A 14,043-nucleotide genomic window follows, 5' to 3' on the forward strand; every position below is an offset into this window, starting at 1 on the left:
CAGCTAATTTCTACTAATTTTGTGCCGCAGCTCCCGTATACCTAGTGGTCGTTTATTAGGGTTACTGAAAAATACTGTGCCGCTACTCTCCACCAATGTTTCATACTCTTAAACACGGAGAGCAGTATTTTATTAGGATACTTCTTAAATGACCGTATCCCTCCAGTTTCCGCATGCTGTTCACTTCTTTTATGGCCTCAATTTCCTTGGGTCTTTTAAACATTGGTAGAAACCGTGTTTTAAACAACGTCTTCTAAATACTGGTAGAAACCAATATATCCTTCTGCTTTTCTAATTGCTTTGGCATCACACTGATAGAAGTCTTACAAAATTCCGGGTTGTTTTTATTTGGCTTGCATATTGCTCGAAATCTGTGTCTTGTAATAAGCAGCGCCAGTTTCCTCCGAAGCTGCCCTCTCCTTTTTTTAGATGATATTTTGACATCATCGTCTTCATCAGCCATTTTCAATCCGCTGCAGGATGAAGGCTTCTCCAGCAACTTTCCAGTTCCTTCTGTTTTGTGCAATGGCCATCCATTTACTACCGGTAAACTCATGAATTTCATCTGTCCATCTCCTTCGTTGTCTTCCAGGTTTTCTTCTAGCTCCTCTTAAGTACCATTCTGTTATTTTCTTAGTTCATCTGTCATCATGTCTTCGAGCTATGTGTCTTGCCCAAGACCATTTTAGTTCTTTAATTTTGATAAGAATGTCCTTTACTTGAGTTTGTTGCCTAATCCATATGTTTCTCCTCTTGTCTAACAGTCCGATTCCTAATATAATTCGTTTAATTCTTCGCTGTGTAGTTCTCAGCTTCTCTTCCATTCTTTTGGTGAGTGCCTAAGTTTCACTCCTTAAGTCATGTAAGTAAGTGCAAGTGTGTTTAGGGCCAAGCGGCACCGGGGGTTTCCCCCATCTCCGCGTAGTTTACATTGTGGTGTGTTACAGTACGCTGTAAATGCCAGAGATTTAAAACTGTGTGTGTGTGTCTTGGATCGTTTAGTGTTGTTTACCGATGTTCTTCTGGTCATTTAGCCGCTGAACCCAAGTTGGGGGCCCAACGTTGCCCCACTTACGCCCCGTGGAGGCAGACCAGGAACCCAGTAGCTTATGTATACTCTGGCAGGTCCTGCCACTAATTTCCTGAGATTTCGGTCTCTAGGTCTTAAAAAAAAAAAAATGGGGGACACTTAAGTTTAGAAAAATTCAGGAGAGGTTAATGTGATTCAGTTTTCAATTTAGAAATCTTTAATTTTGATTAGTTGTGTGGGGTTTACGCTGGCGTATTAGTCAGAGTAGGAGGAAGAGACTGAAGACTGGGGGGAAAGACAGAAGTATGGGGTCGATAGGGAGGGCAACCCCAGGTGGTCAGTAAGACATGCCTCACCAGGCGAAGTATATGGGGTGGTAGGGGAGGGAGGAAACAGGAAGACCATCTCCTTCTCCCCCTGCCGGGGAGAGGAAAAAAGGTACCAGGCAAGGGAGCTGGTACAGATCGCCATTTAGCTACATGGCAGTGAAGCTGAAGCAGTCGTAGTGCATTCATAAGAGCATGTCCGGTAGTAGAGTCACTCGTTGGGACAGCGTCCCGTCCAAGTTGAATGTCTTTGTTTTTGGTTCTCTATCTTCAGTTAGTACATTTGTCAGTTTCACTTAGGTCTCATATTTGTTGGTACATTGGCAGGGTTTCTTGGTTCCAGTGTTCGTTCGTATCATTGTAGGAAGTGCACCGTCACTATTCCTAGGCAAGACAGCTAGTATCTTCTGCATAATTATCATGCCGGGGTGTGTCTGAAAGGATGTTTTGATTTGTTATCTGACTGGTCGTCTTTCACTCCTGGTGTATTGCATTTAGGGTTCTCCTTCTTGAGCGAAGTTGGTCAGGGCTCTGTATTCCTCCTCTGAATCCAGTAGGTGAAACTCTTGCCCTCTGGGGAGGTATCTAATACATGTGATTAGAATGCACCTGAGATCCTCGTATTGTGGACAGTCGTAAATGAGGTGTTCCCAGGTTTCGATCTCTCCACATGTACAGCATGGGTCCTCTACAAGGGCGAAGTCCATTAACTTTGCGTTAAAGGGGCCGTATCGAGTTAGCAAGTATGTTGTTTGCAACCCCGGAAACTACCAAGTAGGAGATTTGGATAGATTTTTTCAAGTTGCGGCAAGAACTTGTGGATGATTGCTCCTTTGGTTGTTTCTGCCCACCTGTCCTGCCACACCTGCAGCAGGTGAGACTGAAGCCGGATCTTTTCTGCCTTATTGTTGTTTGTTGGATCTATTGTAAATTCCAGGAAAGTGGTCGTTATTCCCTTAGATAAGTAGTAGAGGAGTCCTGTTCTTGCGATTTCAAGATCAAGTGGAAGTGCTGCTGCTGTCACCTGAAGCGCTGGGTTACTCACAGTTCTGCAGGCGTGGGTGGTAGTGAGCAGGATGGTGCGTTGAATTTCATCCAAGGTTCTCTTATTTACGACCAAGGCAGTTTTGTCGTACCAGATTGCTGAAGCGTATGTAATTATTTGGAGGAAGGTTGTCTTGTAGTATAAGGCTAGGGTACGCTTTTTGAGACCCCAGTCTCGCATTGTGACCCTAGCTACCATGGCAGAGTAGTTTCTGATCTTTTGTCTTAGGAATTTGAGATGTGGTTGGAAGGATAAGTTATTATCTAGTATGACACCCTGGTATTTTAGTTGACTAGCGAACTTGATAGTTGTCCCATCAATCTTAATCTGGGGTGGTCGTCTCAGTTGCAGGGTTCCTTTAAGCAGTGCCGAGTCATGGTGGGGAGTATACATTGATTCATTATTTTATGTTTCAGTCAAATTGGGACATTGCTCCTCAGTATGTGATTATATTTCCTGAACGCGATCCATCCAAAATTTATTCTTCTCTTGACTTCCAGCCATTTATCATTATTACAGCTAATAACCTGTCCTAGATAAGTATATGAATCCACCTTTCCAATACTGCTCCTTCAATGACTGCATCTCTTTCTGTGGCATACTTGTTCATCATTACTTTTGTTTTAGCCATATTCATCTTTAGTCCGAAATTCTTACTAACTGTGCATAATTGATTAAGATTTTCCTCTAATTGTTTGGGATCATGGCTTCTAGGTATTTTGATATATAGACATTCAATTTTTTATTGCTACTATTGAAGTGAGAACAGTTTGCATGGCCTTTGCTTCCTCCGCCGAAAAGGAGAAGAAGATGCATGCTATTTTATTCTTAGACACAGCATCAAATACACTGCATCATATGAACACTTATTAACTGTGGCCAATGTTGTAACCATTATGTAATAAGATGGAAAAAATATACCAGCTACAAACAATGAAAACGATTGATCATTAGGTCTTCTGTAGCAGATATCAGTACAGTATTTTGTTGGCCCACCACAAGTTTTCGTTAGCCTTGAACCTGTCTGCCATTGAGTGTATGATATTCTTGATATAATCGCTGCTTAGGTCAGGGTGACATGTGTATATGTAATGGGCAGCACCTAGAACGTCTGTTCAACTTCGCCTCGTTTCTCTGTAGAAGAGTATCACTAAAAATGGACCAAATATGTGTGTTACGTAGGTTTGCGTGAATTATGTGTGTTCTGTTGTGTCTGGCCGCTTGGCTCCCTAGAAGCATCAATCACCTGGAGAGATGATTCTGGGTACTCGTCCACGCCACGGGAAGGTGGGCCAGTCCCAGTAATGCACGTACTGTCTCAAAAGAGACTCTAACCCACCTGACGTTGCCAGCAGTTGGGCCAGGATCCTCTGGGGGCCCATTCCAGAGGGACAGACAAAATAGAGAGAGAAAAAAAAACCACCCGTGGTACAGGTTATGGGAAAAAAATAATAATAAAATATATAAATAAAAGAAATAAATAACCATAAATAAAATAAAAATAAATAATAATGATAAAAAAATAATTAATAATAATGATGAAAAAATTATATAAATAAAAATAAGCCTGGAGTGGCTGACTTCAAACAGAACGCAAGAGAAAAAATATAAAGCAATGAAGTAAAAAAAAAAAAAAAAATCACCCGAGACAGAGAGATAGAGAGAGAGAGAGAGAGAGAGAGAGGGAATATTGGCATAGGTACATTAGAGAGAGACAGAGAAAAACGGAGAAATAAATAAATAAAAAGAAAAAAATATATATAAAATAAAATAACATAGCTACTCTTCAGGGAAAAATTTAAAAAAAATAATAAAAACCAAACCCTTTATCTAATCCACTTCAGGCCCAATGCAGGGGTGTTGACCACTCTATATGATCTGTTCCTTCGAGCAAAGACTTCTGTAGCAAGGTTGTGAAGAGCAGATAAACGTTCAGGGGTTAGGAATAACTGGTCGAATTGATTTTCAGATATTGGGATGGTGTTCACTAAACCTTGCCTTGCCTCAAATCTTCATACAGAATACAATCAAAAAGGAGGTGCCTCCAGTTTTCCTTGGCTCCGCAGTAGCACAGGTCAGTCGTGCAGAGGCCTAGTTGGTGCAGTTTTTTATTAAGAGAACCATGTCCTGTAACCAGGAAGGAAGTGTCCATGGTGAGGGAAAGCCAGGATTGGGCAGAATTAGAGGATGTAAAGGTGACATCAGGAAGGACTCTTCTAGTAACCACCCCAACCTGGGATGTATCCCAAGGGGTCTGCCAGATGTTCACTAACTCGTTGTAGAATCTGGTTTTCTCAGCTTTTGTGTCAGTGTCAAGATCAAGCTCGATGTCAAGGAACTTAGTGCGGATGTTGTTTTTAATTCAAAATGCTAGTCCTCTGTAGGCGGCATACAGATCCAGAGGAAGAGTTCCAGCTATGACATGGACGGCTGCTGTAGATACTGTTCTGCAAACTTTAAGGGTAGCCCGTAGCATTGTACATTGGATGGAACTCAATGTGTCTCTCATCTTGACCAAGCCAGCTGGGCGAAACCAGGCACCGGCTACATATGTGACGAACGGCAGGAAGACTGCTTTATAGTAGAGACGAAGCGTCCTCTTGGAGAGGCCCCAGACGATCCTGGAGATACGAATTATGGAGCCAGAGAGCTTCTTGACTTTTGATCTGAGATGGGTGAGGTGTGGCAGGAGCTCAGTTTGTGGTCAATTACCACTCCGAAAATGGTAGCTTCAGTAACTAGGGGTAGCCAGATTCCAGAGATTTTAACCTGTGGTGGACGCCTGAGGTTTTGCATGTGCTTAAAGAGCATCATTTTGGTTTTACTTGAGTTAATGAGGAGTTTTTTCAATGCTGCCCAAGGGGTGAGATCAGACAGGACCAGATTGGCGTTATGTTCAATGGCACTCCTAGATTTTCCAGACACCACGATCGTAAGGTCATCGGCAAAGGCTACAACTTTGGTGTTCTCAAAGGAGCGAGAGAACCAATCCTGTAGAACCATATTCCATACCACAGGCCCCAAAACCGACCCCTGGGGGCATCCCCGAGAGATAGGCCTGAGGACATGTTGATACTTGGATTTTAAGATAACAGTTCTTTTACAGAAGTAGCTAAGAAAAAATTTATATAGTTGATGGTGGGAACAGGAGGCAGACCGGAGGTGATCCAAAGCTCTTTCCCACCAGACAGTGCGGAACGCTCCCTCAAAATCGACCAAGATTGCCAATTCAAACTTGGCCTCGGAGTTTTCTATATGTAACACCAGGTCAAAAAGGGCCTCTTCACAGGAGCGTGATGGTGTGAAGCCATATTGACGTGGAGAGATTAGGTTTTTCGCCTGGGAAAGCGCCGAGACTCTTAGGACCATAAGATGCTCGAGAATTTTCCCGAGATTTGGCAAGAGTGCAATGGGATGAAAGGAGCAAGGATCTGAAGGTGGCTTATGTGGTTTATTTATCAGGAGGCGCAGAAGAGCAGTTTCCCAGACCCTGGGAAAGAAACCTCCCTGGAGGCATTTATTGTACAACAGGAGGAGGTATAGCGGCCTTAGCTTAAACAGACAAAAGATGAAGGTATACTCTATCAAGTCTAGGCGAGGGCATTTGTTGGGGTTTATTTTCTGTAATACTCCGGTCAGCTTTTCCTGGGTGAAAGGATCCCTTGTGCTTTCTGTGGTGTAGCTTCGATTTGCTCTTCTGATTGCTGTATGCTCTGGGATATCCTCAGCAATGTCGTTTGAAGGAAACAACCTGTCAAGGATTAGGTTCGTTGATTCGTACCAGTTGAAGATTTCCTGGGAGTTAGCCTGTACAGTGTTGAAAATTTCAGGGGTGAAGGTTTTATCTCTCGTGATTTTATATACTAAACTCCGCGGATTGGAGTTCCCTGTAATTAGGTCAGGGTACTGCACATGAAATAATGATTTCTTGCAATGTTATCATGCTCGATGGCTTTTTAGCAGCAATTTTCTCTCCCATAACCATGGCTGCCGCAAGTGGATAGGCAAGATAAGCGTAGCTTACAGGTGACAGTTGAAGAGGGCGCCGAAATTTTTTTTCGATATTGTTTTCTGATTGGTTAACTCTTATCAGTATTCAACTTTCAGGGCGGCCAATTTTATTTGCTTACTGGCGACACATAGGAACGCAGCACTACTGCCCATAATGTTCCAGCAGTTTTTATTCAGGTTCAAACCAGAACTACACTGTGCTGCCACTTTATTAGGTACACCTACCTAGTAGCATGTTAAGCCACCTTTAGCCTTCAAAACAGCCTGAATTCTTCTAGGAATGGATTGAACAAGATGCTGAAAACGTTGTGCAGGAATGAAGTACCATGCAGGCATGACTGTGTCACCCAGTTCCTTGAGATTCGACGGAGGTGTAGGTTTGCAGGGAACAGCCCTTTCCAGCTCATCCCAAAGATGTTAAATAGGATTGAGATCCGCGGACTGAGCAGGCCACTGCAGCAAAGAAAAGTCATTGTCATGTTCCAGTTTCTGAGGGTCTGTCGAGAGTTGGGAACATCTACTCTTTGAATGTACTATCTACGAGGACCATAGACAACAACTCCAGGCAGCAATTTCGGGATTTTCTCCTGACCAAGTAGAACTCCTGGTCCATTCCAAAAGGAACTTAAGTGCACTACAGCACTTTGTGGCAGAGGTATTCAAGCGTTGAAGGAGGATCATCCTAGAAGCTTCTGCAATTCAATAACTAGTTATTTATTTTTATTATTATTTTTTATTATTATTATTATTTTTTTTTCTCTCTCTCTTCTCATTATCTGCTAGCACTAGTAGCCCTAGCACTCTCCTGATAGCCTTTTCTTATCCACTCCATGTGGGATAATTATTAAAAAAAAAAAAAAATCCCTCTTTCTTTTCTTTTTTTTTTATTTTCCCCATCATTCTACTTGCCCACGCTCTATTCCTTTCTTTGACCAGGTTGTGGGATTTAACTATTTTTTTTTTTTTTTTTTTTTCGCGTTCTGACCTGGGCTGCGGCTCCCCAGACCAGGAAAACTCTCTCACACTATACGTTTATTTTATTTATTTATTTTTTTAAATTATTATTATTTTTTATTTTTATTTTTATTTATTTATTTTTTTGTTTGCGTTGTTGTTCTAGCTATCCATCCTGGATTGGGACTTCCCCGGGCCGGAACAGTCCTTCTCCTCTTTACTCCTTCCCTTTCTTCATCTTATACAAGTTTTTCTTTCTTCCCTGGGAACTCTTTCCCCGGGGAGGAGGGCGTTCAGATAGTAGGGGAGGCCTCGCCCTCCTTCTGCTGGGGACGAGTACCTGGAGGAAACCATCCAGGTGATCACTGCTCCCAGGTAGCCAAAAGGCCGAAACACAGCATCACACTACAGAACACACACACATAAGCTCACAAACACAGTTTTTCTTTCCTATCACTTTCTCCCTTGCGGGATGAAAAACTTCTTTTTTTTTTTTCTCTCTCTCCTTTCTTTTCATCTATCTTCATCCAACCTGGGATATTTCTGTGTGGATTTGGTTTGGGCGAGGAAAAAAAAAAAGAAAAAAAAAATATTTTTATTTTTACGAGACACACACCGGCCTTACCTTGACAGAGTCTGTAAAAACTGAACAGAGCAACGAGGTGGAGTTGAACTTCTGTTCTAGGAGCAGCCCATACAAAAATAAAATTAAAAAAAAATAAAAAATTATCATGTTCCTGGAACCATTCCATAGTAATTCGGGCTTGGGGCACTGGCGCATTATCCTGCTAGAAGTAACCATCTGACTGAGGATAAACTGTCAACGTGAACAGATGCACTTGGTCAGCAATGATGTTTAGGTAAGATGTGGCATTCAGACGTAAATCTATGGGTATTAATGGGCCCAACATGTGCCAAGAAAATGTTCCACAGAGTTTTCCGTCACATTATGTGCTTGCCTATCAATGTACTCTTGAATCACCCGCTTCAGCAAGACCGCACAACATCATGTGAATCCAGAAAAACCTGGGTTTTAAATGATCTCTCTAGCAGTTTAAATTAGGACAAAATCCTGTGCCCTTAAGTCTCACTCAACATGTCACAGTGCGGGTACTAGCAGCAACAGAATTGCGTTGTGTTCAACTCAAAGGTTTTTTGTGTATTGGCCTTTGAGCCCGCATTTAATGATTCTCCTATGTTCAGTGAATTGCATGTAATTAGAAAGAATGGTCATGATATAAATATTAACAAACAACAAGGTTTAATTTAACATATATGTATACAAATGAGTACAATATAACTGGTACATAAGTTAGATTAATTGGTATGTAATTGTTAGATAAACTAACTGGATACAAGCAGTATCTTACTTTAGCAATATTATAATTTTGTAATGTTCTTCATGTGGCTTTTACATTAATTCTCTAGCAAGAACAAAATACTTTGTGTTCATCATAACATAACGCTGTTCAAATACTAGCACAGGGAAATATATTAACTTAATAGTGTAATTAATATTTGACAATTAAATTAATAAGTCGCATTGTCTATTAAAACTAAGTACTAAGAAAATAATACAACAATTGTATATATACATGTGAGGAAAGATGTCTTATAAATGCATTAAAACGTATGCAGATTGTAAGTTCGGCTTTGAGTAATTTAATACAGTTTGTTATTAAACAATAAGGGTTGACTCACCCGAAAATATTCTGCACCGCCTTGGTGGGGGGGAAAATCTGTATCAGACAACAATATGGTTCTTTTCTCATCTTTTCCCTAGTAATTATTAATTTACATCTTCTTCACACAATGACAAAAATCGGCCAAAACTCTCACTGTTCTTCTCTTCCTGTCAAGTTTCACTCATGAACTTCCTTATATCGTTCTTTCCCCTATCCAATATATATATACCTCCGCATCCTCTCTCTGAGCTCCCTAAGCAGTTTTGTTCTCACGAGTCAACTATGGGGGGAGAATTAAATGGATATTGTACCATGCACGGAGTGTCGAAGTGACAGCTAATATGTTTATAAAGGTCTCATTACGCAAGATGTGCTGTGTCTTGTCCTGCTAATTTCTACTCATATATCAATCTACACCGTTCTTGGGACCTTACGTGATCGACGCTCTTGTCCGATCACAGGAGTACAGGTGACGTCACTGTGTGTAGTATTACGCCGTCCGCACCCCTGGGGTGATTGAAAACGAAAGTAAAAGCGTAAGCTCCGTCAAGTGACGCTATCGTTATATCCTTTAGTTATACAGGTCACTGAAAAAAGTATTCGGCACTATGAGGCGAAATTACTTCTTGAAAGCAAGTAAAAGGGCTAAAAAAACATGAAAATATTTGCCTTTTTACACTCCTTTATCCTACCGCGATAAATTTTGTGCATAAAAAGAATAATTTTACATGCTCAAAATTTGAGTTTCTATGAAGTCATTTCGAAACATGAAATCTTCCGGTATTAAAAAAAAATGTAGTCACTGACATCTCTCCTCTTACAAAAATCGGATGGTTCTTAACTATTATAAATGGTACCAAAAAAAAAAGAAATAATGTGTCTAACAACAATTTTATTAAAATCTTCTGAGTCCTCTAATACAAACAACGATAATTTTATGTAAATTTTCCACATCCAACAATCCTACCTTGGTTGAGCCGAAACTTGGTCTCCAAGATCTTAAACAAAAATCACATACTAGAAAGTCTATTTTCACAAGAGGAGTTAAGAGGTGTTTATCATATATGCAATGTCTATATTGTAATAATGTTTATTTTATTCATTTATTTCCGTTTTTTTTTTTTAACATATTGTTTTGTTATCGTTGCACTGAATGTTCTCTACTAACTGGACAATTGAAGCACTGGAATACTGCTAGGATTGTTCATTGTTGGTCAGGGAAAATTCTGGAACTTCTTCTCAAAGAATTCTCTGGACACAATTCCTTAATCGTATTCTTGACTCGACACAATAGCATTACATGCAACAGAAAAATCAAAGAATCAATATCTATTCTGTTTTAAGACAATTAGTATAACATTAAACTAGACATACTATTCATTGTGACATTTAATAACTGAAACCTTACAAGTATACAATACAATAGACATTCCTTTATAATGAATGCATTTGTAAATATATCAAACAAACAACAAAAAAATTTTTCTTCTAACAGGTGAACATTTTTTACTTATTCTATCTTATTTATTTATTTTATTTTATTTTTTTTTTTAAAGGAAAACATAGCAAACATCAAATACTAAGTGATTATATAATATAAATCCTCAAATATAATTGCAAATTCTATATATTATTTGCAAGAAGAACAAAAATCAAAGAATACATTGAATAAATACGGCTGCAAGTTCCAACTTATAACTTGCAATGTTATAAGACTAGAAATTGAACTATAAAAACTTAGACAGTTATATCAACTGACCAATTGTATAGTTTAACAGTTCAGCACCTTCTGGAGGTATCTCACTAACTCTCCAGACAGAGAGAGTTCTTGGCTTCACAAATCCTTAAAGTTTAAGCCTTAGTACACTTGTCAGCTGTGAAGACAACATAATGTTCCTTGAGTGATTGGGGGAAAACCCTTCACAACTGGCATGAACGTCATGTCGGGGCAGGAGAAAGATTAAATATTCACTACTATTCTGAATGGGAGAACTTCTTGCGTTCTGAAGAAAATCAACCATCGTGCACCAAAAAAAAAAAAAACTAAGACATCCTGAAAAAATTTCATCGAATCAACTGAGCAAGAAGAGGATAAAATGTTAAGTGGATCTCATTTATTCTCTCTTTTATTCTTCTTTCTGTTCAATACATTCAAATGACAGGTTCACAACTTTTATTCATCTTTCGCTTTTTGTTTCGACTTAAAAGAGAGGGGGTGAGGTCTCAAGTCATTTACACTTCATCTATCCACTTTCGCTCACTCTTCTTGTACTTGTTCACTCTCCAAAATTGTCACTTTCTTATTTCCTTTCCTTTCCTTTCTTTTCAAAATTTGGATTTTTCTCTTTATTTTTCAAACCGAAACCACAAGTCACTCATGACAGATTAACAAGATTCCCATAAAAGAAATTGGAAACCATCCTCTAAACTTGAAAAATGAGCTTTGATCTGCTCAATCAGCACACTGCTTTAATTATCAGCTGTCTGGATTATCAAAGGCAAGAGCACAAGAGCGATATTTCAACAGCTTGATTTCTGTTTTCTTTTTATTATAGTTGATATTGACTCAATATGCGTACTGTCTAAACCCTTTTTACTTTAATACAATATCATTTACCTTTCTAGCATCATATATGATACAACTGCAATTAGTGGATATACCTCTTCTCAAAAAAAATAATTATTTATGGAACTACAACTCTGATTTATATTGTTTCAAAACTTTAACTCAGGAAGAGGCTGAGTATTCTTTTCAAAATGGTACAAGGAAAGATCCTCTTATCTTCATCTAGAAATACAGGTGTTACTATTTCTTTATCTCTACTCTTCTCTTCGGAGGAACGACCAAACAAGCAGTGACTGGGCGGAACCAGCCGTCCTCAGGCCACTTATTTCATCTGATCTTCGAAAGGAAAAGCTGAAATATATATAGCTTTTTCCCTTTTTTTTTCAGGATCATTTCTCTTGGACTGTAATTTTTGCCATGCAATGAGAGAGAGAAAAAACAAAAGGAAACTAGGGGGTGCACCCGTAAGGCCCTAGTCCCAACTGCGACCTTCCTCTCAACATTGGCCTATGTAATTGCAACATGTTTTGTAGGAAGAGGGTGATAATATAGGTTCCATAAGAAAATATTCTCTCAATTGTCAAATTCGAATAGGAGTTCTTACACTTATCTTCTTTTACCCTTCCCTTTTTTTTGACTCCTGGAAATAGCTCTTGCCTTTATTTGAAATCCAGATTCTCTTTCCGTGCTTTTCCCTTCATGCTTTAATCCTCCTTGCTCACTGTATCATCCATAATAAAACTGCTGATAAACACAATGATAGAGTTTGATGAAAACTATCCTTTCTTTTCCCCTAGGTAGTATAGATTTCATGGGTCTGATACTCTAATTAATCAGAAGCTTCATTTAATGTATCTCTTAACTTTATAATCAAATCATCTTCAGCCAAATGCAATATTCATCTCATGACACTATGAATCAATTTATCATGATATTGAAATCATCATTCTTGTGTAACTTTCCCTTTCTAAGAACTGGCTCCTTTACTTTAAAGACGGATGAAACATAATAACAAAACTTTCCCTCATACTGTTTTCTCTTTCTCACAAATTTCAATTTTACTTTTTTTTTTAATCTTTCCAGGCATCTCTGATAAGACCTGCCAAATCAAAGCCCTTATCACTATTCTGTGAATCCAGTCTTGAAGCAAGTGGACCTAGCATCCACTGAATAGTCCTATCTATACCACTCGATTGTTCTGCTTGATCTGCAGTTCCTTGTTCTTCAGTATTTTGATCTGCTGGTTGATCTTTCTGCATCTCCGTTTCATGAGAAGAGCTTCCCTGTTCTGTTTCACTCTACTGTTAGAAGCTGATTCGGGAATTCTGGCTTCATTTTGTGATGGTGGATTAAGGGTTACCACATATGGTGTGTGAGTTACACGACTATGACTGCGCAAATTATAGTCGTGTCTGTGCTGGTCTATGGGTGGATTCAACTGTCTCTTCAGACTGTTTTATCACTGATGGCCTATTCTGGCTCTCATTGGGAGACTTCTTCAATGGTTCTGGAATAGGTGCAGTTCTAGTTGGCTGAAAATACACAGGTTGGGGGTCTATGGGTGGGATTAAAGCACATTCTTCTACAATGGGTTCATCAAAGATCCATGTTTCTTTTGGTACTGTCTCTGTACCAGATTGACCTTGTATTTCACCATCTTCTGATTCTTCTGACTCTTCTACTCTAAGTTCAGGAAACACTTTTCTATTTACTACTTTTGTCAGTCTATCAACATGTACAATCTGCTTGTCCTTAGGCTTATTTATATTCTGTATTTCATAGTTGGCCAATGAAGGTTGACTGATTACTCTGTAAGGTCCTGTACTCAAGCGAGCCAGTTTCTTCGTGGTACTGACTTTCACCTTAGGAGTGAAAAGGTAAACAAGACTTCCTACTCGAATATTCTTATCCACAGCCACTGCTGCCCTACATTGTTCTTGCTTCTGCACTGCCTCTTCCAAATGTTCAGAAACAATTTCATAAGCTCTACGGAGTCGTGCACACATTTCTTCTGAATAGTTCTCCAATGACGCATAATTTTGCCTTAATTTTGCATTCCATAAATCTGAAGGTAACACTAAATTTCTGCCAAAGATTAAAAAGTTGGGTGTTTCTTGAGTAGAACTGTGAGTTGCAGCATGATGTACAGCCACAGCCAATGGAACCATCTGATCTCAATCCGTCTGAGTCTGATTTATGACATGGGATAAAATGTTAGCTAAGGTGCGATTCAAACGTTCAACTTTTGCGTTTGCTTGTGGGTGGAAGCTAGATGTATGGAGTTCATGGATGTCCAATTTCTCACACACTTGTTGCAACAATGAGGACATGAAATTTGTACCTTGATCAGTGAGAATATATTTAGGTATTCCATGTCTCGCAATCACATTGTTTATAAATGCTGTGGCTACTTCATCTGCCTTCTG

General features: G+C 39.4%; 1 protein-coding gene across 1 annotated transcript in view; it reads right to left on the reverse strand.

The window, feature by feature from the left end:
• The window catches only part of LOC150088254 (uncharacterized), an 87,099-nt gene extending 73,314 nt beyond the window's left edge, over positions 1-13,785 (reverse strand). The window contains exon 1 of the mRNA XM_090370085.1: positions 13,272-13,785. Within this exon, the coding sequence (XP_090226211.1) occupies positions 13,272-13,785 (514 nt within the window). The remainder of the gene's footprint in view (positions 1-13,271) is intronic.
• Positions 13,786-14,043: the final 258 nt, after the last annotated feature.

The sequence above is a fragment of the Mastigoproctus giganteus genome, chromosome 3 (assembly GCF_048544385.1).
Source record: "Mastigoproctus giganteus isolate SK-2022 chromosome 3, ASM4854438v1, whole genome shotgun sequence".
Classification (NCBI taxonomy): Eukaryota; Metazoa; Arthropoda; class Arachnida; order Uropygi; family Thelyphonidae; genus Mastigoproctus; species Mastigoproctus giganteus.